At 38.9% G+C, this 25542-nt stretch overlaps 1 protein-coding gene across 1 annotated transcript in view; it reads left to right on the top strand.

Moving 5' to 3' along the window:
• The window catches only part of RAD54B (RAD54 homolog B), a 57010-nt gene that overhangs the window by 24392 nt on the left and 7076 nt on the right, over positions 1 to 25542 (top strand). The window contains exons 4-11 of the mRNA XM_082753373.1: positions 9585 to 9785; positions 12421 to 12708; positions 15677 to 15839; positions 16537 to 16762; positions 21778 to 21985; positions 22527 to 22666; positions 23267 to 23557; positions 24825 to 25000. Coding sequence (XP_082609499.1) covers positions 9585 to 9785; positions 12421 to 12708; positions 15677 to 15839; positions 16537 to 16762; positions 21778 to 21985; positions 22527 to 22666; positions 23267 to 23557; positions 24825 to 25000 — 1693 coding nt within the window. The remainder of the gene's footprint in view (positions 1 to 9584; positions 9786 to 12420; positions 12709 to 15676; positions 15840 to 16536; positions 16763 to 21777; positions 21986 to 22526; positions 22667 to 23266; positions 23558 to 24824; positions 25001 to 25542) is intronic.

Raw genomic sequence — 25542 nt, 5'->3', positions numbered from 1 at the left:
TGCCTGTTACTAATCACTGAAGGTATCGTATGAAAGAAAGCAATTTATCATAACTCCACAGCAGTTTGCAGGTAAATTTCGCTTAGCCCACTTGTTGCTACTGTTAATACGATTCTGTGCGGACTCTGGGAACGTTTCGGGACGCTCTGTATCAGAAACACAATTAAAATTGGGCACACCATATATCCCAAATCCATACATCCATATGGATATTGGAATAAAGCTGGATGTTAGAATTACAATACGACGTATCATATTATGGCCCTGACTTTGGGTTGCATGTGTAAGCCAAAAAAATGTATATTTTTTCCTTTGTAGCGCTCTGGTTTCTCTGTGCTTTTGCAAAAGTCCTCGACGCTTGGCATCGAGATGGTCTTTGGTCATTGCTGTCTCACATTTGGCTACTTCATAACTCATTGGCAGGCACAGAATGTGCAGTCTGTTTGCAGTAAGTTTGTTACACTTCTGTTATCGTCCCTAATAACTGAATTTTAGGGAGAATCTGTCCAAACTGGGCACATTGAGTTGCTGAGAGTTTCACAGTGATTTCTTCGCTGGGCACTCCTTAAAGGAAAGCAAGACAATTTGTCTCTGGGCTTGCCACTGGCACGCCTGGTGGCCTCAGTGAGGAAGCCACTTGGTTTAGCTCCAGAAGGGATGGTGTGACAGCACAGATCTCGAGCACTTGCCCTGCTTTCAGGACAGTTTCTAAGGTATTGAACTACACAGCCTAGCAGCTAATGGCTCAGCTCTTCTGTGGGAATTTCAAGACCAACAATAACCTGGAAAATATAGTCTGTAGTGGGGTGGTTCAGAGTGCTGAGCGTCATGCACGCAGAAGAGGGCTGAATTAAGCTTGCTTAGGGAATTCAGCCGTTGTTGTTTGTTATAATTATTTCTGATAGATAAAATTGGTTCCTTTCATATCTCATCCTTTCCTGATGAGTGTGCACCTGTACCTATACACACACACATACCCAATAGATCTACTTATGGCAGCTGGATAAGAACTAACGTCGTGTGTGCTGCAGAAGCTGGTTGAACACCTTCCAGGTGACATCGAGGGATGTTCCCCAGTCCCTTGGGAACAAGAAGAGGACCCGGTGTGTGTGGAGGAAAGCTGGCACATCTCCATGGCTTTCAGTGTTTCCTAAGTACTCAGTTCAGGATTAAACCCAGGCAGGCTTGACACAAAGTAGGCTCTGCCAAAGGTATCCTGACTTTATGGCTCCTCGCATGGAATAATGTTATTAATTTATTAATTTGCGTTGGAATTTCTGTGCAGTGTAAACCAGGTTCAATTTTCTTCTGTCTAGAAGCAGCAAAAGCAGCACAGTAAGCACCCCATACCTGCACAAGGGTAAAATTCTCCTCTTCCCTCCTCTCTCATCTGCCGCGTTAGTTTTGCTTTTCTTGCGAGAATTACAGCTAAAGCCCTAGGTTTTTATGCCTTGGCCATAAATATTACTTTTCTGCCTGGCCTATTGAACGGATTAACTTTTATGTAAATCAATGTTATGTAACTTGATTTGGAAAGATTACTCGTTCCCTTTCCAAAGATTTCGTCAGCCACCCTGCAAGTAATCATTGCTGCACAACACATGAAAACTCTCAAAAATATGACTCATCCTTTGTGTGCCTCTTTCCAGGGTAATGTCATAAATTTTAAACAGTCCTGTTTAAATAATTTAGGTAGAAATATGTTGTGTCCCATGCTTATGGCAGAGGGGAAAAGTTCTATTGATTATTTTAAATACTCTTTATTACAATCCAGAGAAATTAAAGATGACTAAAAATTAACAGGCAAAACCAGTACATTAAAATGCTTTACTTTCTAATATGTGCTAAACCAGATGTGAATATGAAGTATACACAATCTTAATACATCCCTTTCTGCCTGCTCTGTTTCCTACAACCTAAAAGTCTTCGGATTTTGTAAGATTTTGTAGATAGCAAAGTTTTATTTCCAATTAAAAAAGAAACAGTAGAAGCAATAGCAAATGTTTAGAGAATGCGAAACTGTATCTTGTCAAGGCCCCACGTATGTGTTTAGCTGTGTACCTTCCATTAACATTCAAGCAGAAGAGGATGCATATTTAAATCTCTGCAAGCTGCTTCAGAAATTGGCTGCTTTCTGAGATGGCTCTGATTAACCTGTGATTGTTTAACAGTCTAATAACTGCTTTGCTTCCATCCTTCTTAGTAATTTGGATTTTTCAGTAAATTAAATATTTGGAATTTTTCCACTTTTCCCATTTAGGCTATCATTTATCACAATAACATTCAATATTTACAGAGCCCAAGTACAAATGATGCTTTCCGATACTACTTTTCGCATTTATTTTTATTTTTTTTTTGAAGGAAAAGAGCCTTTAATTGACAAATTAATCAAAACAACTTTCAGCGTGGATGGCAACACTAAGAGGAGCAGTAAACAGTCAACTCGGATGGCATTTGAATGGTTCCAATATTTTATCATGCTGATCTGGCTTGCTGCACCGAATGATGCCTGCAGCTTTTCAGAAGCCTCAATGATGCTGCTTTTTCCTTTGATAATGGGACTTGCACGTCTATTTCTGTGGACTTGACAGAAGCTTTCAGCTCAGTTCATTAAATTTTAAAGTGGGAGCTGGAGTCAGTTGGATTTTTAGACAGCTGAGAGGTTTAAGGAGAATAGTTTTCTGCCGTGGAGATATAAAAGTAAAAGCTTTCCTCCCTCCTCTGTAGCTGATACCCTTAAGAGCTAAAAGTTTCATTAAATGGTGATGAGGTTCCTCATTGTTCAACTTAAGTGCATCTATCATCTCTTTTATTGTATACAGAAAGCTCCCATTTGAAAAGAAAATTCAGGCTACAAACGCAGGTACCCAAAAATCTTGCAAATGCACGCAGCCGGTTTCCAGCCCTCTCATGCATTGCGGCGTAGTCACTAATTGCACAATCATGTGGTCTGGATCCGTAGGCTTCCTTGCCGGTATCTGACGTTATCTCAGTGCTTCAGAACACCGTACAGGGACTGGGTGCATGGAGAGCAGCCCCCAGGAGAAGGACCTGGGGGTGGTGGTTGATGAGAAGCTCAACATGAGCCAGCAATGTGTGCCAGCAGCCCAGAAAGCCAACCGTGTCCTGGGCTGCACCAAAAGCAGCGTGGCCAGCAGGGCGAGGGAGGTGATTGTTCCCCTCTGCTCTGCTCTCGTGAGACCCCATCTGGAGCCCTGCGTTCAGCTCTGGGGCCCCAGCACAAGAAGGACAGGGACCTGGCAGGGGGCTGGAACTGGGTGGGCTTTAAGGACCCTTCCAACCCAAACCATTCAGTCATTCTACAGCTAATGTATTCAGGCTACACCTTCCAGTTGCACCTGCAAGTGTTCAGTGTTACTACAAATGAGATTGATTCTAATTAAGAATCAATCTGATTTCTGTAAAGACTTACCATTAATGCATATGGCCAGTGGCAGATCAACTCTTATTTTGATATTTCCAAACTTTGCTCGACTTCACAACCTTAAAAATAATTTGCTTAAAATAGGCTGTTTTTTGAAAGTGTGTTGGGTTAAGGTAGTTTGGTACCACTGGTTTATAGATATTATTCTTCTGGCTTGTAGAGCAAATTAACATTTCTAAATTAGTCCCTATAATTAAATGTTTTCATTTGTGTAAGACAGACAAGGTTGAAACTCCGATCTTTACCCTTTGAGGTAACAAACCAAATGACTGCACTAGGAGGCTGCTGCATTCAGGGTAGACCATTAATATTGTGGCATGCAGCATTTTGATCAGTGAGTTTTGCACATTTGCTGACAGCAAACAAACTGAAAGACTGAAGATATTTCATACTGAAGAGCAGAAATTACCAAAGGGACTTGGAGCAGAACAGCAAGGTCATCCAAGCTTTAGCTCCTCATTTGTCTACACCAACTTGTCCATTACAAACTGTTTGCATGACTCTGGGTCCTGCACCAGTCCTAAATTCAGAACTGATTTGTCTTGCATGGTCAAATGGAGCCAGTTCAAAATCTTAATTGCTGCCAGCTCATACGTTGTACCTAAGACTCCCCTTGCTCTCGTCCCCTGGCCCTACCCATATGGAGAGCAACTGCTGAACCTGAGTTTGCAGTGGAAGAGATTAAAAATCATAGTAATTTTATGCTATTTTTTAACCTTGGTAGTCTTAAAAATTGAATTAGGAAAAAAGTGAAACTAGAAGGAGGAGGAAAGTGGAGTGGGCCCTATTTATTGAGGGGTGAATTGTTCTGAGTGCTCTTACATCTTTGTATGGCCATTTCTGTTCTGGACTCACCTGCGTGCCATCTTTTATGCTGCAATGCCCTGTTGTCCTTTGCTGTTTTCTCCCCTGCAGCAAGCTTTTCTTGCTCCCATTCTTGCTCATAAAATCCCAGCTCTCTTTCTGCTACCTGACTCTTATCCTAGACTCCAATCCCAGCCCACCTATGTCTCCATCCCCATCCCTCCTTCTAACATAAACTGTTGTCTCCTTATTCTTTTTATTCCCTTACTGCTTTCTAGCCTTTCCTGTGTGCTTAGCTTCCTGGTCTGACTGATAATCTCTTACCAGTCATCATTTTTTTTACTGTTGTAACATCAGCCTGCCTTTCCCATCGTAGCCTCTTTTCAGGCTTCTCCTCCCAAGGAACCCTTCCATGCAGCTGCTCTGTGTCCCCTTTGCCATCTTTTCCTGTTCAGCATCAGGAGGGGAGATGTTGTCTCTGAACGAGAGGGACAAAGAGAAAAATTCCCTGCTGGCAGGCTTGGAGGGGACCCAGCTTTGGTCCAAGCAGCGAGAGCTGTGACTACAGGGAAAGCTATTCTCGGCCTCGGTTAGAGCATGTCCACTGTGTAATCCGCAGGAAATTAAGCTGCAGAGAATGTGCAAACTGCATTTATTTCCAAGAGCTTTTAGCTCTCAGGAATGGAAAAAGTTTCACCCGGGCCAAAAGGAAAAAGAAGCGTTACCTTCTCCCCACATTTCTAGATTCTTCTCCACAGCATCGAGTTCTTAGAGCTTCTGCAAGGAATAATGGCTTGTTGAGACTCAAACTGCATTCATCTCTGATTTTTGTTCTCATAAAACAGATGTTTATGATCACTATTTGATCTTTTGTGGTTTTGTTTAAAAATAAGTTTGAGTGTATAACAATGTATTTTTCAAAAAATAAATTCCTGCTTGAAATACCAGTCTTTAGATGAATTAATTTTCACATTCAACAAGCTCATCCAACTAGTATGAAATGAAAGAAGAAATAAAAGCAAAACACCTTGCTTTTGCTTTAAAAAAAATAAATCTTAAAACAAAAATGACCTACAGACTTGGACACTGATGAAATTGTCCAAATTAGGCTTTGCTCTGTCAGGATCTGAAGTCCCTGTAGGTCGTGCCCATAACTGAAATACTGATAGGACTGTGGGCCTCCCCTGGTAATAACGCTGGTTGCATTTGGGCTGCAATATTGATGTGTGCATTATACATTTATTATACATTTTGTGTTTAAAAGAGGGGTACGAAGCACTGGACTGTAATCCAGCAACTCAGATGTAGTCCCACCTGTCATTGATTCCTGTGGTTGTAGGGCAAGCCAGCTCAACTCTTCATGCTTTATCCTCATAAAAAGTCCTACAGAAGTGCTGTGAGGAGAGTTATTACACATTTTTCCAGTTTCAAGGCATGATAATATACGTTGACATGTTAGTTTAGTATTAAATTTATCATTAGACTGCAATTGCTTTGCAAACGAAGGATGATGCTATCTCTGCCTCGTATTTCTTCAAATATTCCTGGGAAGCGTTTAGCATACAGGGATTTCATACTGAACACGGCACTTCTGTGTACACCTCAGCTCTCTGAATGTCGTGAAGTGATTTGATTAAGGAATTTTCTGAGGCACAAAGCTGCTCAGCAACCTGACAGACCCACGGCTTCAAACCCCCTCTGACCTACTGGGGGCTGCTGCATGGAAAGGAAAGGGGCAGTCTCCTTTCCCTTCCTCATATGGCCCTTGGCTGCTCATGAGGTTCATCGATCGGCCTCGCCCTGGCTGCTCAGCACTAAAGCTCACGGGTTTTGGCAGCGGCCCGCAGTTAGATGGGGTTAAGCCACCCATTAAACCCCACCTCGGCCTGAGGTGCCCGCGGCCCTGCTCGCTGGAGCCTGACTTCTCCTCACGAGCCTGACTCCTCACTGACAATGCACATGCGCTTTATGTTTTGTGGTCTTTCATAGTACGGCTCTCTCGGTGTTTTGGGAGTAGCTGAGCACTTTTCATCGCTGTGTTTTCTCCGAACCCCGCTCGAGAGAAACTGGTTAAGCTAGTTTGCCATCGGGACGCTCCCCCCGTCCCCTTTCCTGGATCCCGTCCCGTTTTCTGTAAATCATCACCTCCAGGAAAGCTGCTGGAGCTTTTCCTCACATCAAGCAAGCGATGGTTTTATATCTTGAAACTTAAGCCCTTGCTCTTTCAGCTGGGTGCGTTTCTGTTTGTGGAAGAATTTAAAGCCTCATTACCCACGTTTTTAAGATTCCCGAGCCCTTCCCTCATGTCACTTGCTGTGGTTCCTTCATGGTTAAGGAGCTGCACCCAGGCGAGGCAGCAGGCCATTCGGGAGAGATATGAGCAGGCATGATTTCCTGATCTTTCTCGTTGGTGCACACATAGTTCCTGTTACTTATTATTTGCAGTCCCAACTGATTAACAGCGGAGCCCGGGATCTCCACCTGCAGTTCAGGATCTCGGCGAAACCAGCTCTGTGTAAGGTCAGCAAGGGTTTTTACCCTAGAAGCCATTGCTCTCCATACCTATATCAAATACTGAACTTGGCTACCGTGCATACCACCCCAGTCTTGTTTTCATTCACGAAAAAATCCTGGCAGTGTATTGACAAAATTTGTTTATTCTGCTATTGCACGGGAATAAATCTTTGATGTCGAAGAGGTGAGCCCAAGTACAAACAAAAATGACAAGAGGAGCATATCATAAAGGGAAGGCTGAACACCAGTACCTGATCAGAGTTGGTAGTGAACAGGTTTAGATTTTTTTTCCCAGGGAATTCTGTAGAAGATCAACTTGAAAACATTTCATTATCTTTATATAAAAATGATTAAAGAAAGAAAAATTACACGTTTATCTGAAACTCTACTGTAGTTTTAAGTAAAAGGAGAATACATTATGTAGCACTGAAGCAAATCACTAACAGAAATTTTTATAATCAGAAATTATGATCATCCAGAAGACAAACTGAGGGAAGAAATCTGAGCATTGCAGAGTCTGCTAAGTTTTAGTTTTCCCTTAGGAACATGACACTGTTAGATGGGGGATACTGGTAGCCAGTTTGCTGCTCACTGGGGGCAGTTTGCTTTAGAAATCCTTCTCTTCAAAATTCACTGTTATTCAAAAATTCACTAAATTCACTACTGGAATTCACAAAATTCACTGCTGGAAACTGTTGCATGGTATGCTAGCAGTTTCCAGTATTGTTTCTAAATCGTTGTTTATTTTATTATTCTTAACTGAAGTGGGGATTAGAGGAGTTTGAAGAATTGTTCTTGACCTGAAAGTTAATCTGTTGGTGATTCAAATAACACCAAGCAGGACTCCCTGGGCAAAAGAGCAATGACCATAAAACAGATCTCAGGGGTCACCAAACTCATGTGGGAGGTCAGTCAATGCAGGAGATAAGGAGGTGGTCATTTGTTTATGCACGAGCATCCTTCAGGAGGGAAGGAGAAGGTTCTGCAACAAAAGCTCTCATTCTTGCAGTAACTTATGTAAAATCTTAAAATGAGGAAAGAAGCAGCAGTTGCTGATTAAAATGTGAGAACCAGTTGAAAAAGCGAAGTGAAAACAATCCTGTATGTATTTTTTTGGATCAGCTTGCATTTTGAAACTCAGAATAGAATCAAATCAGGCTCGTATTTTTAGCAACGTAGGGGGTTTCTCTCTCTCCTTTGCTCCTCCAAATCTTATTACTTGTGATTAGTGAAGATCCAGTAGAGCCCTTGTACCTTTTTGCAAAACTGTAAGGATTTATTCTTGCTCTCGGGCTCATTTCCCAGGTTTCATCTGTGCAGAATTCTCTACATTTCAAAAGGAGGTCATCTGGTCTGTTTGCTGATCCTCGTGTGGTGTGCCTGTGCTCAGTAGCTGTTCTGCTACCCCTTGGGGATGGGGGGCACTACAGTTGTCAGCCAGTGCCATGAGAAAAGATCAACATCAAGCACTGTGTTACCATTAAGTCCTATCCAGACACTAAAACTTACAGACAGCTTTGGGAAGAAAAGTATTCTCAATAAATGTAGCATTTTTAATTTAGATAATACTTCTTTAGTATATACTAGTCCAAAAAATTACACTCATTTTTATGTATGTAACTTACTAGCTTTTTGCAATTTTAAGAAAATGTAGACTTGATGTACAAGCAATAAAGTTGCCTCTTTATTTATTGTGAAGGTGCCTGGTATTATTATAAAGTTGCCTCACCATTACTGTGAGCAACTCTTGCTGCTTCTCCTTTAAATACCAGCACACTTGGAAATTTTGGAAAGGTTAGTCTGTGGCATAAGCGCTTTTTTGTAACAGATTTGTGTAGCGTTGAATCCCAGATGGAATCAAAGGAGCAAACCGATTTAAGCCTTTAACCAGCATGCAAGGGTATTTTAATGAAAATTAGTCTGATTCTCTCTTTGAAGCTGTGCATGTGCTGAAAAGGAATGCTACAGATATTCCTTTAGATAATGCTGAGGACTTATCTGCCATTACTTGACTCATGTCAGATTGCAAACTCTGGGAAGCATGCGTTTATTCTTAATCGATATTATAATCAACAGCTGTCTGTTCTATTATGATTTCTTAACCTTATTAACCTAAACATTTTGTATTAGCATTTATATCTGTGATACTTATAATGAGCTAACTGCTGACAAATCTAAATCAGTCTCAACCTGGTAGCATCATTTGAATGGGTGCGAGCTCAAGAGATGATCTGTTTCAATGTTTGCATAATTACTTATTTCTAAAGGCCACGAGGAAAACAGTTGAAGTAATCTTTTGCATTATTACAGTTATAGCTATTTTGCAAGTTTAGGACTAATGGCTTTGGCCTCAGACCTCTTTACTGGCCTCCTTTGCTCCCTTTCTGGAGTCCTGTATTCCCGTCCTTGCTTCCAGAACATTGCCCAGCACCATCTCACCAGGACTTCTCATTTTCTCATATGCTTGTTTCCCTTCTGTTTTCTCCAGCCATTCCTTTTATTCTTTCTACACGCTCCTCATCTGTTATGTCAAGTCAGGAGTTCTCTGATTAATGTACTTTGTCCTTTTTCTCTAAATGTCCTTTTCCTGAAAGTACGTACTTTCCAAAAACAATTTAATGGTTCCTATTTCAGGATGAGTCCTTATGTGCGTTTCTATCTCAGTCCAAACTTAACATAAACAGCCCAGGAGAGGAAATATGCCGCTTTGTTTATATAAGATGAAATGCATAGATTGTCCTTGATTTGTTTGAAATGAAAATGACTGTACGCTTCATCAAGAGAGCTTGAGATATTCTTTGGTATTTTATTTCTCTTTTAGATGCAGCGTGTTTGCCAACATCAGGAACGGCAAAGGAAGAAGCAGCACAGGAAGAACCTGACTGCCTTACAAAATATTTCAGTGTTGTGTGGTGTAAGGCATCAAAGAAAAAGCACAAGAAGTGGGAAGGTGATGCTGTTCTTGTGACAAAAGGAAAGTCAGTAATTTTGAAAGATATGGAAGGCAAAGACATTGGAAGAGGTACCGTAGATTTCCGTGTTTGTGTAAGTGAAGAACTGGCTTAAATTTAATGTGCTTTGAATAACAGAGACAAGGTTCTTTAGCTATTTTACAGTTCTCAATACCAAAGTTGAACACCGGATGAAAACACAGTAGTCTTTTTTTTTTTTTGTGGTGGTGGGAGATGGAAAGATGGCTTTATGTTTCTTACGTACAAGGCAGATGTATGGGGGAGGCTGGAGCAGGCTGAATAACATTATTCACAAAACCACCAAATGCTAGTCCAAGGAGCGGATATGGAAATGAGCGGTGGTACTAACTCAGCTGAGATGCCAAATGAGGAAGAAGTAGTTGATTTTGGTTGCTCTTATGCTGCATTGAAGGTGTGAGAATTCAGGGAACATATACAGGTAAGGTTCTTGGAGATACTCCCGTCAGTAGTATGGTAACTGGGAATGTCTGAGATTGGAGCTGTACTTTTCAGCCAAACAGCTAAAAATATTATCTTTGTCAGAAAGACAAGCAATAGCAACGGTTTCCAGCCAAGCCAAAGTCAACTGTGTAGCAATTTTTAGTCTTGCAGTTTTAGCAGCAGCTGCTGCTGTAAGACACAGTTTGGGTTGTTATCAGAGTTAAAAATAAGACTTGCAAACTATAGGCTGCAGTCAACTTGGAGCAGTATTTTTTTAGCGAAAAAAAAAAAAAAAAGAATTAACTTTGCTAACTGAGCCAAAAATATTTGAGGAGGAAGTAGGATTGGAAAATGTTGCTACAAAACATAATTTGATTAATATTGGGGCCAAGGTGGCTTCTCAGCTCTTTTGTTACAATCATGACATTGTGAACCTTGCTAGGACCAAGCAGTTGCAATTTGCAGGTCAGTCTGTGACTTAGAAATTAATTCAAATTCATTTATAGCAAAGCAATATATGTACAGACTTGCTTGGGTTTGAAAAAGGCAGGGAGAAAGAGAGTAATGCATGGAATGCATCAGCCACCACCCTGTTGTTCTTGTGTTTTTTTCAAGTCCTGTCTTCTTGAATTAGCAGAAAACACAATAGAAAATTGAGTATTCTCATTGTCACCGGTAAAATTTTTTTGTCTGTGTTTGATTGTGTCGGGGAGCACAATGATACCAATGCCATTGGTCTAACTTGCTCCTTTAGAGTTGCTTGCAATGCTCGTGGATTCTAAGAAAACCATAAATTCCCCAGTGTAAGCAGTGGACATTTTAAATTTAAATTAGCAAAGAATAGGTCATAACTACCCTCTCCAGGTACGTCGACTAGAAAGGCACATTCCTTCTCTTATGTCCTGGCATCTTCAGCTCTTTAGTGAAAGCAGATATTTTTCTTTCAAGAATCAAACAAGGAGTATTATGCATTTTTGCATGCATTTAGAGGGAAAGAAAAAGGCCTCCCTTTGCCTTTTGGCTTGACTGTTTTTCAACACTTGCTTAAGCTTTGAAACAGCTCAGTAAATTTCTGCTCTTAAAGGAATTTGCATCCAGATCTTCACCTTCCAACCTTTTTGGAAGGACACATTCCTAGAAATGGGAAACTTTTTTTTTTTTTTTTTCAAACAGCTTTGCAAACAGCTCCCAGCATTCTTTCTATGTACTATCTACTGGACACAATGTGTGTAAAACACTAGGGTTTTTGCCTCTTTTACAGGTGAGTGCTTTAACTGTTGGTCATCACAGTCATGCTTTTAATTTTTCTGACCCAACTAAGACTCTGAGCCCATTTATCCAGAGTGGCACAAATCCAACAATTGGAGTAAAAAAATAAATAAATAAAAAGTGCCTGCTTCTAATTCTGAGAGAGAGGTGTCTTTGACCTCCCTGAGTTAAGAAAATAAATTATAGGTAAGCCTCCCATTTCTTATGTGAGAGTTTTAACAACTAGAACACTGTTTAAAAGAAGGAACCACAAAACTTTCCTACATCTTTATATTAAAAGGAAGTGGAACTACATCTTTATTTTTTAATTAGACTGACCGGTAGCTGCTCTGGGAATAGTTCACCTGACAGAGTCCCTAGGAGGGCAGAGAAAAATGCTTCAGCTTCCTGATAGGTTTTGAAATGAGCAAAGTATTGAGTATAAAATATATATATGAGCAATATATAATATATATGAGCAAAGTATAAATCCTGGCAAAAATCAGAGCATATATTCCCAGTTGTGAAAAGCTACTTTAGAGAACGGTTTTAGAATAAGAATATTTTGTCTAGATCAACAGCAAGAGGGGCTAGTGGTGTTTGTGCTGGGGTACAAAAAGAAGGGAAAAGGACCTAGAATGGTCATTAGTTTTACACAAGTTTAAAACTAAGGCAAGCTGCCATTTTTTATGATATGGTATTGTGATTTTTATAAATTTCCCTTAAACGAGTACTTGACATTCAATAGAACTCAGGGGTGAGGATGGTAGAATGTTTGCTCACATATTCTGGTATCTAATTCTGAACATTACCACTGAAATGTCAAGTCTGTTAAGGAGGAAAAGACTTCATTTATTCACATGTTTAACAATTCAAATGCTTAAGAATCAAATACCTGTTGACAGTTTTATTTTTCCTTCCTGCTGATGAATACTGATGTTAAGGAAGTATTATTTGCTGTGTTGTCCTAATTCATACATTTTTATATTCTTTTAGGTACTGGATATAAACCTAAAGAGTTAGACAGTCTTGATGAAGGTCAAACACTGATGATTGGAGGAAAAGAAATTGAAGTGATGGGTGTAATTTCAGCAGATGACTTCAGCAGTGGCAGGTGTTTTCAGACTGGAATAGCGACTCACGACACAGTCCCAACTGCTTTACCTCAAGCTACTATGAAACGATTCTGTAAACCGTTCAAAAATGTCTGTCAACCCAATACTAAAGAGAATATTCTCAACAATTCTCAAAGCTGCAAACCTCGCCATGATCCCAATGCTTCAAGTAAGGTTCAAATGTTTAAGGTTATTTAATCATCCTCTGTTTGTCAAAAAAGTTGAGGGTGTAACCAAAATATTCACGTTCCCATATGTACTACTGTAGGATTTCTGAAATGAAGTAGTCGTGTTTCTATCAGTGCCGTGTTAGGATTTTATCACTTTAACAAGTGAAATGCTTTGCGGGTCAAGTTTCTTGTAGTTGTTACAGATGGCTGTAAAAACAGGTTAGAGTGGTTTCTGAGAGGTTTGCCAAGAAGAATGTGTACGTTGATCAGAGAAACAGGCTGACATACCCTAGAAGTTCTAGATGAGTTCCAGCTTCCCGCTGGGGTCAGTGAAGCACTAACAGAATATGGCAGCACCGTAATTGCTGTGAAGGATCAGTAATAGATCAGGTAAGCCAGATTCAGAGAATTGTTCCTGATGGTGCCTGATTCTTCCCAGCCAGTGAGTGTAATTTCACTGCCCAAAACTCAGCAGGATATATTTTGGGATAAAAGTTTTGATTTGTAATACTAGAACTACCCTGTGCTGAAAAGCCATGAGAATTCACATGGAAACTGACTGGTTAAGCAGTTGTATAAGAGGGATCCTGTAAGCATTTGATAAATGCAGGAAGTGCCATTGCTTATCTAAACAAGACGTGCTCTTCTGTCGATCAATAACAAACCAGTCATACAACCTGCTGGTTAGGAACTATGTTCTGCTGATGGCTTTATCTTTCGGATGGAAGATAGAAACAATTTTAAAGAAATATTACTAAGTAGAGCAATCCTTTTTTATTTTTTTTTTTAAAAAAAGGTTGTTCTGGATTCTTACTACAGTTTGACCTCCATCCAACTTCTTATCCCATATCTTGATATTGTAAGGCTTTGCAAAGCTACTGCTTGAGTGCTATGTAAATAAACAATGAAATCCTCATCATCTAGCAATTAATGATATCGTTTGCGCTTTTGTAAGAGCACTTTCATTAGCACCATCTTCTAGACTCAATTCAGCATGATTATGTTGTTTCTAGTAATGCAGCTTCCTGTGTTTTCATGATGATTCTGCATTAGCTTTCTAACCGAAAATCTGGCAAAGAGCTGATATATTCTATACCCAAATGAATTTCTTTGTTGCTTAAGCAATATTCTGTAAAAAAATTGAGTTTTATTCTAGTTCTTTGCCTTCTGTAACTTTTCTTCTGGTGAATTTGAGCACCTCCTGTGACACTTCCCCAAATTGCCTGATATGGAAAGCCCTCAACACATCTGCAGGTTGGACTATCACTCATCTTTGTTAGTGACATGGACAGCGGAATCAAGTACTCCCTCAGACAGAGCTGGGGATGTTCAGCCTGGAGAAGAGCAGGCTCCAGGGAGACCTTACAGAGCCCTTCTAGTACCTAAAGGGAGCTACAGCAAAGCTGGGGAGGGACTCTGTCAGGGAGTGTAGGGATAGGACAAGGGGGAATGGCTTTAAACTTAAAAAGGGTAGGTTTAGATTAAGTATAAGGAATAAATTCTTCACTCAGAAGGTGGTGAGGCACTGGCACAGGTTGCCCAAAGATGTCCCATCTTTGGAAGTGTTCAAGACCAGGCTGGATGGGGCTTTGGGCAACCTGGGCTGGTGGGAGGTGTCCCTGCCCATGGCAGGGGGTGGGAATTAGATGGGCTTTAAGGTCCCTTCCAACCCAAACCGTTTTGTGATTCTGTGATTAATGTCGTTTAACTCAGGAGGATCACATAGCTTGCTTAATGCCTTGCGGCATAATTTCTTTCAGAAGTAATGGAGATATTTTCCTAGACCAGGACCTCGGTATTGGAACATTCAAAGGTTTTCATGCTGAGGTCCATGACAATCATTGATTAAAATGCAGCTTTTTCAAAATGGAATGTTGTTTATCAGTGTGCTCAACAGAACAGAGTGCAGTGACAAAGATGGAAAACCTTGTCTTTCAGATATGATTTCTAAGCTTTTAGTCCAGAGCTCATTTAAACTGCACTTCTTCCCCATCTCTGATACTGCAAAATTTTGTTAGAAAAATGGTATTTTTGTCACCGTTGCCTTTTATGTATACCCAGATGCAATTTGATGTAATCTATCAGAACTCAGCCCTTTGTCAGTAGGAAACAAAATCCCTCTGAGTGATACAAGCCTTCAACTGACCTATTTCCATGAATAAATTATCAATATAGATCTATTCCAGCAACATAAAAATATCAGAGGCTGTGAATGCTTTCTCATTCTGTCTTCTCACAATTCCACTTTTCAGTGAGGTTGTATAGCATCAATATAAGCAACCTTGTATGGACTTTGTCTAGCAAAATAATGACATCAGAGTTTATAAACAAATTATGGCAAGCAAAACTGCTATACAGATGTAGCCAAAGGACATATCCCACTCCTTCGTGCTCTCTTTGCCCCTGTATATCTTCAAACTTGTCAAATTCTTGTATTCACACACCGTGGCAGCCTTTGTTGGCTCACTCTCATTCTTTCTCTCTTTTTTAGCAAATCATTGTCTTATCTCTGTTCCTCAAGAAGAGAAGTCTTTCCCAGCATCCTCAAGAATATCCCCTTGAAATAGTGTCCAGGTTTTCTGTGGGTCATTCTTTGTGTTCTTAGACTTTCCTTTTAGAAACCTTTTAGACCTTCTTCTAAGTATTCAAAGTCGTCATGCAACATTTATTAGGTAGGCAGTTTCACTTCATAAAACAATACTCAGACTTTCCAGTTTGTCACTTTTACATTGGAAAAAAGTGCAAACTATTCTGGAAACCTCTGCAAAGAGATTTTTATTTCAAAGGCTATCTAAAAGTTCTGCTGGTAAGTGCATTTTCTGACTGAGAATGGTCCATATATTAAACCGTATATTTAGCAGTCATCAGATCATTGGCTATTTTTTCTGTAGATGATTTAAATAAATAATACTCTATGCTAACTGACTAAAAAAAAGTGCAACATTTGCATATATTTTTTACTTCAAGATTCTCTGGTTATGCCAAGACCAAATGCAAGCCATCAGTGGATGTTCAATAAGGCAGGTTTACCTGTGGTGGATGTAGTTGTGGATCCTTACATTGCAAATAACCTCCGACCACATCAGAAAGAAGGAATTGTATTTCTATATGAATGTGTAATGGGAATGAGGTAAGAACATAATTATTCTTTTAGATTTCAATACCTATAATATTTTCAAGTCCATGTTAGAAATTAAAGAATTGGAAGGGGGAAATTTGAGAAGTTGTTCAGTTAATTAATATTAATAATATTAATAATTTTCTCCTAGGAAAGGTTTCACAGGTTTTTTTTTCTGACCTGTATGTAGCATTGTGCTTGCTGTGACTTTGCCAGATATGATAAGTGCAGCAAAGGGCCTGTCAGTTCTGCTGAAATTAGCACGTCTTGAAAACACAGATACAATCTGACCCGTGCTAAAGCACCGTGCTAAAGCACACTGCTTTCTGGGGTTTATAATTCATAAAATTTATAATTATTCATATAATTTATATTTCAGTCATTTGGGATAGAGAAACTGAAGGAAGTATGTATAGTGAAGGTATAGAGAAGGCATATGCAACTGTTAAAAAAAAGTATATATTATATAATATTTTAAATTCTAAATGAAGATATAACTATTTGGTTTTGGAGGGCTAGTGCATTAATGTAAAAAATGAGGAGTTTCTCTCTAAGGACTTCTTGTCCTTCCTGAATGAAAACCTACAGCAGAGCCTAAGTATAAATAGGTTCTTTATACTTCAGAAAACAACCTTGAGAAACAATTCCCCAAAACAGTTGTAAATAATTACAGATATATCTTTTGAAATGTTATCATTTTATCTTACAGAGTTAGTGGCAGATTTGGAGCTATTCTTGCTGATGAAATGGGCTTAGGAAAAACTTTGCAATGCATTTCACTTGTCTGGACTCTCCTGCGTCAAGGGGTCTATGGATGCAAACCTGTAGTAAAGCGAGCACTAATTGTGACCCCTGGGAGTCTGGTAAAAAACTGGAAAAAAGAATTTCAGAAATGGTTGGGAAGTGAAAGGATCAAAGTCTTTACAGTTGATCAGGTAAGATTTATTTCCAAAAGGGGATTAGGTCATATCTGGCTCAGAATATAGGACTTGTGATTTTTTATTATTATTATTATTTTTAACCAGAGACCTAAACTAGTAATCCTCTATTAATATTTATTTGGAATACTTCATTTCTCCTTCATGTAGTTGTCCAAATGTGCATTTAGCTGTCAGTAACCAGGTTATAGCTCAAGCTCTGCCTGCATCTGTCGTATCTTCCCTCAGGCTTCACCTTTGCGGATGTAAAAGGTGGCATGCTCTTCCTCGTCCCTCTCTGGTTTAAGGAAGAGCTTTCTGTTGTACATCAAAGTGCATACCTTCCTTGCTTTATGTAACACCACTTCTAGCTTGACTGACTTGTACTCAGTTTCTTTGGTAGTTCCTCGTGCTCTGCACTGAAAACTTATTCCTCCTTGTTTCAGCTGTCTGCTTCAGGTCACTTTAGAAGGTTATTCCCTTTACTGTCACTGTCGAGAGTTAGGTTTCTGTAGGGATGATTTAGTCTTATACCACAGCTAGAGGCTCAGTGTTATATAACGTGAATATCTCTTCTCTCTGGAAGAAAGCAGACAGGTACAAATCTCAATAAAGAAGCTGGCTGACGCTGACCCCTATCCCTCCTATTGTGGAGCTGTTCCTGCTGGTAATGACACTCCCAAATTCCTGTATTGCTCATATGAATCCCATGTGCTGAGGGAGTATCTCACCTTTTAATCTCCTTGGTATACCTCTAGGATCTTGCCTCATTTTTGGAGCTCTCTCTAACTGCAGAAACTCAATGTTCTAACATGGGCTCTGTGCTTCAGTGAGCTTTACTGACCACATCAGTCAGGAAAGCACCTGGTAAAGACAAGTAAAAGAGAAAGGAGTTCAAGGAGTGAAGGTGTACTATCACTGACAGGGCTTTCTCTGGAGATACATATCTTGCTCTGGTTACTCAGAAAGGCTTTCTTGTCATGCTTCCCTTTAAGCATGGCTCAGTATCTCAAAGTGTTGGCTCCCCTCAGACTGACGTTTGTCATGCTGTGAACAGAAGTCTCTCTCATGCCTTTATTAACACTTCCAAAGCTTTTAAAGTCAAGCTCTGTTGTTTATAATTCGCCATCCACTATTTATTTTCCTAAGCCCTCTGCTTCCCATGTCCATTTGGAGTGAGCATTCATAACAGAAAGAAAAGGGAAGTTACTGAGCAAACACACAAACTGTGTTTTCTACAGGAACATTCAACAATCTACCATTCCCTTGCTTCTTCCTTGGTCCTTACTGTTTAAATCATCCTCGTGGGAGGAAGTGGAGACACAGGAGGTCTGTGCCTGTAAAACATTAGAGGAGTATGGGAGGCACCAGTGTGGGGACACCGACACTTAACATGTCTGAATGAAGCATTCAGAACACCAGATGAAATGCAATAGAAGCTGATTTAGCAGCTTTGATTTTACTAAACAAGAAGGATATAAAACACAAATGGTAAACGTGTAATGTTTACATTAGTGTTTATGTCAAAGATACAGATATTTATTTTCCACAGTTATTTTTTAATCTATATGTTCCATACAATTACATTGAAGGAAAAAAATGCTTCATTTTAAAGATAACCTAATTCTTGCATAATCTGCTTTTAGTTTCTTGTAATATTTTTACTGTCTATATGAAACAGCAAATATTTCAGACAAAGTGGAAGTTTTCAAACTATTTTAAATGTAGATGTAAATTTTATAGAACATATAAGATTTTGTAAAAGTAATTATTTATTTGAATACCACTCTTATTGCTGTCAAACCCCTGAAATTACTGAACCTACTCATCTTCCACTGGGGCCAGTCTACATGTACATTTCAGTAATAGGTGCTCTTTGCATCACTTTTTTTTTTTCTTACTAACTTATTTCAAGACGTGGAAATGAAGCAGATTGCCTTGTCAAGAACTGTAATGTAATATAGGTTGAGAGGTTGAGAAATATAGAAGTTTCTAAAGGAAGCGGATACAAGGCAAAATATAATATGCAACATTTTTGCCTGACAATGGTAATTAGAAATAATTAAATGTTTTCTTTCAGTTACTACGAATAATGTTGGGAAGAAAAAATCCAACTTTGCTGACAGTTACCGTGACCCAAACTGACAGTAGCTTTTATTTGTCTTTTAATTTAAATAGCTTTAATATTCCTATTCATTTCATTGGAGCCATTTGGATTGAGGACACTCAGCAGCTTTTAAGATTGTGCTCCCAAATAGCAACGAGTACATTGTCATGCAAAGGCAAGATGCAATATGACTTGCCTGGGGTATAATGAGGTATTTAAAAATAATTTACTGTCTGTCTTCTACAGAAAAACAGCAATTATCCTACTGTTATTTCTTCAGTATAACATAAAAGGAAGAGCTTGTCTCAAAATTTATTTATTTATTTTTCTATTCTTGCCTGTAAGGAATACACTCAAAGAACTAGCAGACTTTTCAAAATGTGTTAGGCGTGTTTTCCTCATTCTCACGCTGAAGCACTGAGAACTGATCCTAACCCTCCTGTGACAAACTCTTAAAAAAAAAAAAAAAAATCAGGACATTATTTGCTTTTAAAATGTGAGCACAGTTTACTTCTGTCAAAATGCAAATGTCAGGCAGCGGACATTGCTTTGAAAATGAAAGTTTCCTCACAAAAATTGCATTTAGGTCTCATTAATCCACGTTATCAGTGTTTGAGGTGTGTTTCAGAGCATAACTCCCATGATCTGTTTGCAGAGCATCACTTCTACAGAGGTTGTGTTGGGCTGGTTTTTAAGTTGAAGAGTCTGGAGAAGGAATTAAGGCAAGGTTCAGGATTCAGCGTTTTTTAATTTACACCTCACTGTCTACGCTAGATTCGGACTAGTGCAAAGCAGGGTCTGTTTAAGGAGTAAGTGTGGGACATCATGGGGCTCTAATGCTGACTGACAATTGCTCCCTACGAAGCTCCAGGCACCTCGCTTAAACCTGTCAAGTCACTCCGGGTAACTGAAAATGGAGGCTGTAATACATACATATCTTGCAGCTAGTTAAGAGGATAAATTAATTCTTTGAAAATGACTTGTAAGATTATTATATGCAGCGGTGAATATCTTAGATTTGGCTGCAGGGGGGTTATAATATGTCAGGACTCTCCTTCTTTTTAAGGGATTCTAGCAGTCCAAATGAGTATCCAGGAGAGGGAAGCTGCTCAGAAAGTGCAGGAAAACAAAATGATTTCCAAACCCTGCTCATCTTCTGATGCTTGGCCACCAAAAGATCAGGGGGCATTGCGTCTGTCCTCAGGGCTGCAGTATGGAGCCTGGGTATGGACAGCACTGGGTGTTGCCAGCAGGGCTCCTCTGCTCCCGTGTTGGGAATGGAGGGTGAGGGAAATTTTCTGCCCTCAACTCCAAAATGGCAGTAAAAATACTGGGCAGAAAACAGGCAGTTAACTGCAGTCTTGGAAGCAACAGGAATGCCATGGTCCAGTTCAGACACCTGGGGGAAATCGGTGAGTGCCCTCGTTAACCTATTCTTCACAGCTCCTTGCTTTCTCCATCATGTGCTGGGCCTCTTCGTGAGCAAGATGTGGGGATTCACCTACCACTAGGTACTTTGTGGGATTAACTTGCCAGATTTGGCCCATGGATTCACCTGAATCACCTACTTGAAAGCTCTAAAGATTGTGGTAATTAAGTGGTATTACTCTTTCAGTGTATTACACCATCTGGCTGCAGACTTAGTTGTCTGTCTTTGGTAACTGATCTTGTTTGGAAATAAAATTACCTTTTGGGGCTCCAGGTTGGTCTGCTTCAAAATTAAAGACATAGTTCAGCTTGTCAGCTGCTACCGTTGCCTGCTAAGGAGGTGAACAATGTTAGGAAACAGGAAAGAGTGTGCAAGGAATTAGTATCTGGAGCTAAGTGGAAAGGTAAGGGATGTGCCAACAGAAGAATTTTTCATTTTTATGTGTAATTACAAGACAGGTAAGCAATCCCAGTACATTCACAGGTCTGTAAGTATGTAAACAAATAATCATAGAATCATAGAATCAAAAAGTCCTGTAAAGAAGGAATTCCAACACACAGAATCATAGAATCATAGAATATCCCGAGTTGGAAGGGAGCCACAAGGACCATCAAGTCCAATAACTATTTCTTGGAGGTTTCTTTTTTTTTTTTTTTTTATTTTTTGAAGGAGCTCCCTTTCACATTACAGTGGCTTGTTAATTTAGTGTTTCTTTTTAAAGCTAGTTCGGTCTATAGGGTCTAGAACTGTACAATTGTGATTCTGGTTCACTCTTGAATGGTCTAAAATGGACAGCTGTTGTTGGTTTCCTCATTGTCACATTTGATAAAAAATAGACTTTGTTCTGGTTGTTTTATCCTGGAGTTTAGAAACAAAAGTTTAATGCAGGGTTTAGAGATGAATTGAATTTATTTAGCAATAGACAGGCATGTTTTCTGGGACTATTTATAGGCTTAACTCTGTGAGTCCTAGGCTGCTTTTAGCTTTTGGCCAACCCATCAATGTTAAGGGCTTTTAACAAGGTGAGTATCATATTCAATTTAAAACTGCAGGTGGAATTTTAGGCTGGCAGAAAGTGGTAACTTCCTACTGCAGCTTGAGATCCCAAAGTGAATGTACAGGCAGCCACTTATGCCTGTTTGTTATCATCTTTTTAATCATCTATTTGAAGCCAACCTAAATGCCAGGACTGGGAAGCTGTTATAGGGAATCTGTGCTTTTCACCTTCATGATAATGTGTCTCAGAGGATCTGAAGGTCTAAAAGAATAATAAATTGTCTATTAATGAGGTGATAAAATAAAGTTAGAAAAAAAGTGCTGTATCAGCTCTCTTATTTCCTTTGCAAATTAGGAAGGAATCAATAATCCAACTCTTGGAGGAGATGGTAAATGTTCTGTGTCATGCTGGAAAATTTCTGCAGACATTAGATCTTTAAATAGTGTGATGAGTGATCTCCAAAGAAAAAGTTGTATGATATATTTTCTTTATGCCTGTAGGACCACAAAGTAGAAGAATTCATCAGTTCTCCACTTTATTCGGTTATGATAATCAGTTATGAGATGCTGCTACGATCTTTGGAACAAATTCAGGCAATAGAATTTAACCTCCTGATCTGTGATGAAGGACATCGTCTGAAAAACAGCTCCATTAAGACAACTACAGCCCTTACTAGTCTGCCTTGTGAGAGGAGAATTATCCTTACTGGTTAGTATTTATAGTTGCTTGTAATATTTTGCTATGCTGAAAGTGCCAGCTTGGGGGAAAGGGAAAAGATATTGTAAATGTGACAGGAGCACAATATAAATTTTGGCAATGGGTATTAAGCACACAAATCTTGGGTCTTGTTAAAACAGATTATTTCATTAAATTTTTATTTTTTTTTTTAATAAAGGCAAAATTTGTCTAACTTAAAGGACAGGCAAGGAGCCTAAGAACTTTTGTAAGGAAATCGGGACTCTGTTTATATACAGTCATTATTTTCTTTTGTATTTATTTAATAAAACTGATTTAGAAATTGACTTTCTGAATTCCTTTATCAAAACAACTAGATGTGCAGTCTGTTCAGTTAGGGAGACAGTACTTTATTAATCACTGTTCTAGATTAATTCAGTGCTCTGAGTAATTCATATTGGAACAAAACTTCTCGGGATGCATTCTCAATGTTAAATACTGCATTCAACAATTTTACTTCTGTCTGTTTCAATAAATAGTTACCAAATGCATAACTACTTTTCTCTCTTTCCAGGTACTCCAATCCAAAATGACTTGCAAGAATTTTATGCGTTAATAGAGTTTGTAAATCCGGGAGTACTTGGTTCTTTATCCACGTATAGAAAAATATATGAGGAGCCGATTGTCAGATCCAGAGAACCTTCAGCAACAAAGGTATAGTATTTAAAAAATGCAGTTATAGAAGGAAATTAATAGACAGCAATGTGAAATTAGCTTTCTATGGAATAAAATGAAGCTTAGGACTGCTAACGGCAGCAAAAGCTTCTCAGCTTCCTATTTGAATAAATTCAGTTGTTTTCCAAAGTGGGGGGGAGAGGAATATGTGTGTGTTGAGATCGTGGCATTTCAGCTGCATTTTCATTATCAGGCAAAATATATACTTCCAACAACATGCATTCCTGATAATGCCATGTAAATTTTGATATGATTATACTCTATTAATTCTCAGTTTCTTCACAATACTGCAATATCTGCATGATTTTACTTCATCTTTACTGCATACAGAAATTCTGGAATATAATTTGAGCCTTGGATGTCTTTTCAGATATTATCCTCCTTTCTTTAAGACTTTAGAAACCAAACCTAGAACTAAGCTAATGCAGTGGTACTAATTGTAGAACTGATCATTACATTCACGTACTGAAAGTGGTGTCATTAAATCAAAATGTTCATTAGCTGCCTAATTAAAATCATATAGAAAAATATTTTGATGGAATGCAAGATGAACATTAATATTGCGCTTTGTTCTTTTAGGAGGAAAAGGAATTAGGAGAAAAAAGAGCAGCAGAACTCACACGCCTCACTGGACTCTTTATTCTTAGGAGAACACAGGAGGTTATAAACAAGTTTCTCCCCCCCAAAAAGGAGAGCATAATCTTCTGCCGACCAACAGCACTGCAACTTGAACTGTATCGAAAACTGCTTAGTTCTCAAGTTATTAGATCCTGTTTACAAGGCAGGCTAGAAAATAGTCCTCACCTAATATGCATAGGAGCTTTGAAAAAACTTTGCAATCATCCATGTCTTCTGTTTAAAGCTGTAAAGGTATCTATTTGCATGGGGGTGGGTGCCTGCAATTAGTCATTTCAGTGGACAAAGGTCACTAAAAATATGTTATGGTCAATGTGCATGTTAGTTAAGGTCATTTCCATGCTCTCTTTTCACATCTGACTTGCTTTAGGAGATCTGCTTGCAAAAATGTAAATGTTCGGAAATCTGAACGTACTCAGGGAAGGTATCTCTACATCTCCCTGTGGCTTTAGGGTATTTTCTTGTTCTTTGTTGCCTTCATCTATTTTCCCTCCTAGTTTTGTCTCTGAATATTTGTAGATCTAGATACAAATGTGAATTTTACACAGAACACTTAGCTAGAGATTATTCTGTATACTCTGTCTGCTGGTTCCCCTGAAACTTCCCTGCCCGTACATTTCTTGAGTTCAATGATACCAGGAACTGCAGGTTCAACATGTCATTGGTACTAGATGTCTCAATTTTCACTTTTCCTGGAATCCTATCATGCTGTACACCTTATTATTTCTACAGAAATGTTCTCATTCCTATAGGTAAATAGAGTGATAGTTAGAGCTTAGTATTAGTAACTTCTCTGGACACTGGTCGAAGTCCAAGTAAGGTGAGTGGAGATTTAAATGTTCCTTAAAAGAGGTTCTTGGTGACTTTGTAGGAATGTCCACAGCAGACATCCCTGACATAACTGACAACACTGTCAAGTAAAGTTTGTTGCTTTACTTTATGATATAAGCATTTGATATTTTTTTGTAAGTGAAAGTGTAAGCCTTTAGAAACTATGTGGGTGAAAAGGGCTGTAAATGCAAGTCATTTATTACTGCTGTGAGGTTTTATCAGTTTGGCTTTTTCCTCCTCGTGAAACATCGATTTTCAAATTACAGCAGAATATTACCTGTATTTCTTCTATTTTGTTGTTATTACTTGTTAGCTTTTTTTCACTTCCCTTGTATAACTGAATCCTAATGACAATGTCTTCCCCCCAAAAGTCAATGATTTTGGACTTCCATGATAAGGTATTACAGGATTTAGAAAGAATAAACAGAGTATTGATTTGTTTTCCCAAGCTTTAGTTATGGCTGTATATCTGTTTGGTTGTTGAAGTAGAGAAGAAGTCAAATGCATTTTTGAGTTTTTGGTATTTCAACTTGTTCTCTTCTCAGGTGTAAACAACATCTTGGATTAGAGGGTGTAAACACAGTAAATGCTATCAGTAAAGTTTTAAAAATAAAAAAGCAGAAAACATTTTAGTGGGGACATGAACCTTGAATCCTTTTATTTTTAATAGGAAAAAAGCTGTGATCCGATGAATGACGAGCATGATGAGTCCAGTCTCTATGAAGGTCTAACGGATGTCTTTCCACAAGATTATACTTCTGACACTTTCTCTGAAACTGATTCAGGAAAATTGCAGGTGCTGGTGAAGTTGTTAGCAGCAATCCATGAGCTCAACTCTTCTGAAAGGTAAGTGTGAAAGTAAGGTAAAAGGGAGATAATAAGAGTGACCTTCTCTATATTGTTTTGCTTTTCAAATGTGTAGGGACATAATATTTAAAATAAAACCTTTGCAGCTGTTTTCAGAGGTGCCAAGCATATTTATGCATTTCACTTCTGGTTCTTCCTTGTTAAATTACTAACCTATGACTTGCAGCTGACATAATTTTCAAAGTTGCTCTTCATATTATTTCCAGGCAAAGATAATTGTATTTTTCATCCTGAGTTCCAGCAACTAGGATAGAGTTTGCTACAGCTTCTGTGCTATGACAAATTATCTTTACCTGCAAAGTCTCCCCAATGCTTTGTATCTCCTTGAGGCAATTATTTAATGTATTAAATATTTGAAATTGCACTAAAATATTTTTAATGAGTGGATTATGAGTTCTTTCCCCTTTAATCATGTTAAACTGCTCAGTGCTTGCTGCCTTTTCTGTCCAGGGCAACAAGTCTTAACAGGTGAACTTGCACAACAACTGCGTATTTCCCCCATGGTAAATGTCACTGACATG

Source organism: Aythya marila (assembly GCF_965140915.1).
Source record: "Aythya marila genome assembly, chromosome: 2".
Taxonomy (NCBI): Eukaryota; Metazoa; Chordata; class Aves; order Anseriformes; family Anatidae; genus Aythya; species Aythya marila.
The sequence above is the reverse complement of the archived record's forward strand: the minus strand, read 5'-3'. Positions and strand labels throughout refer to the sequence as shown.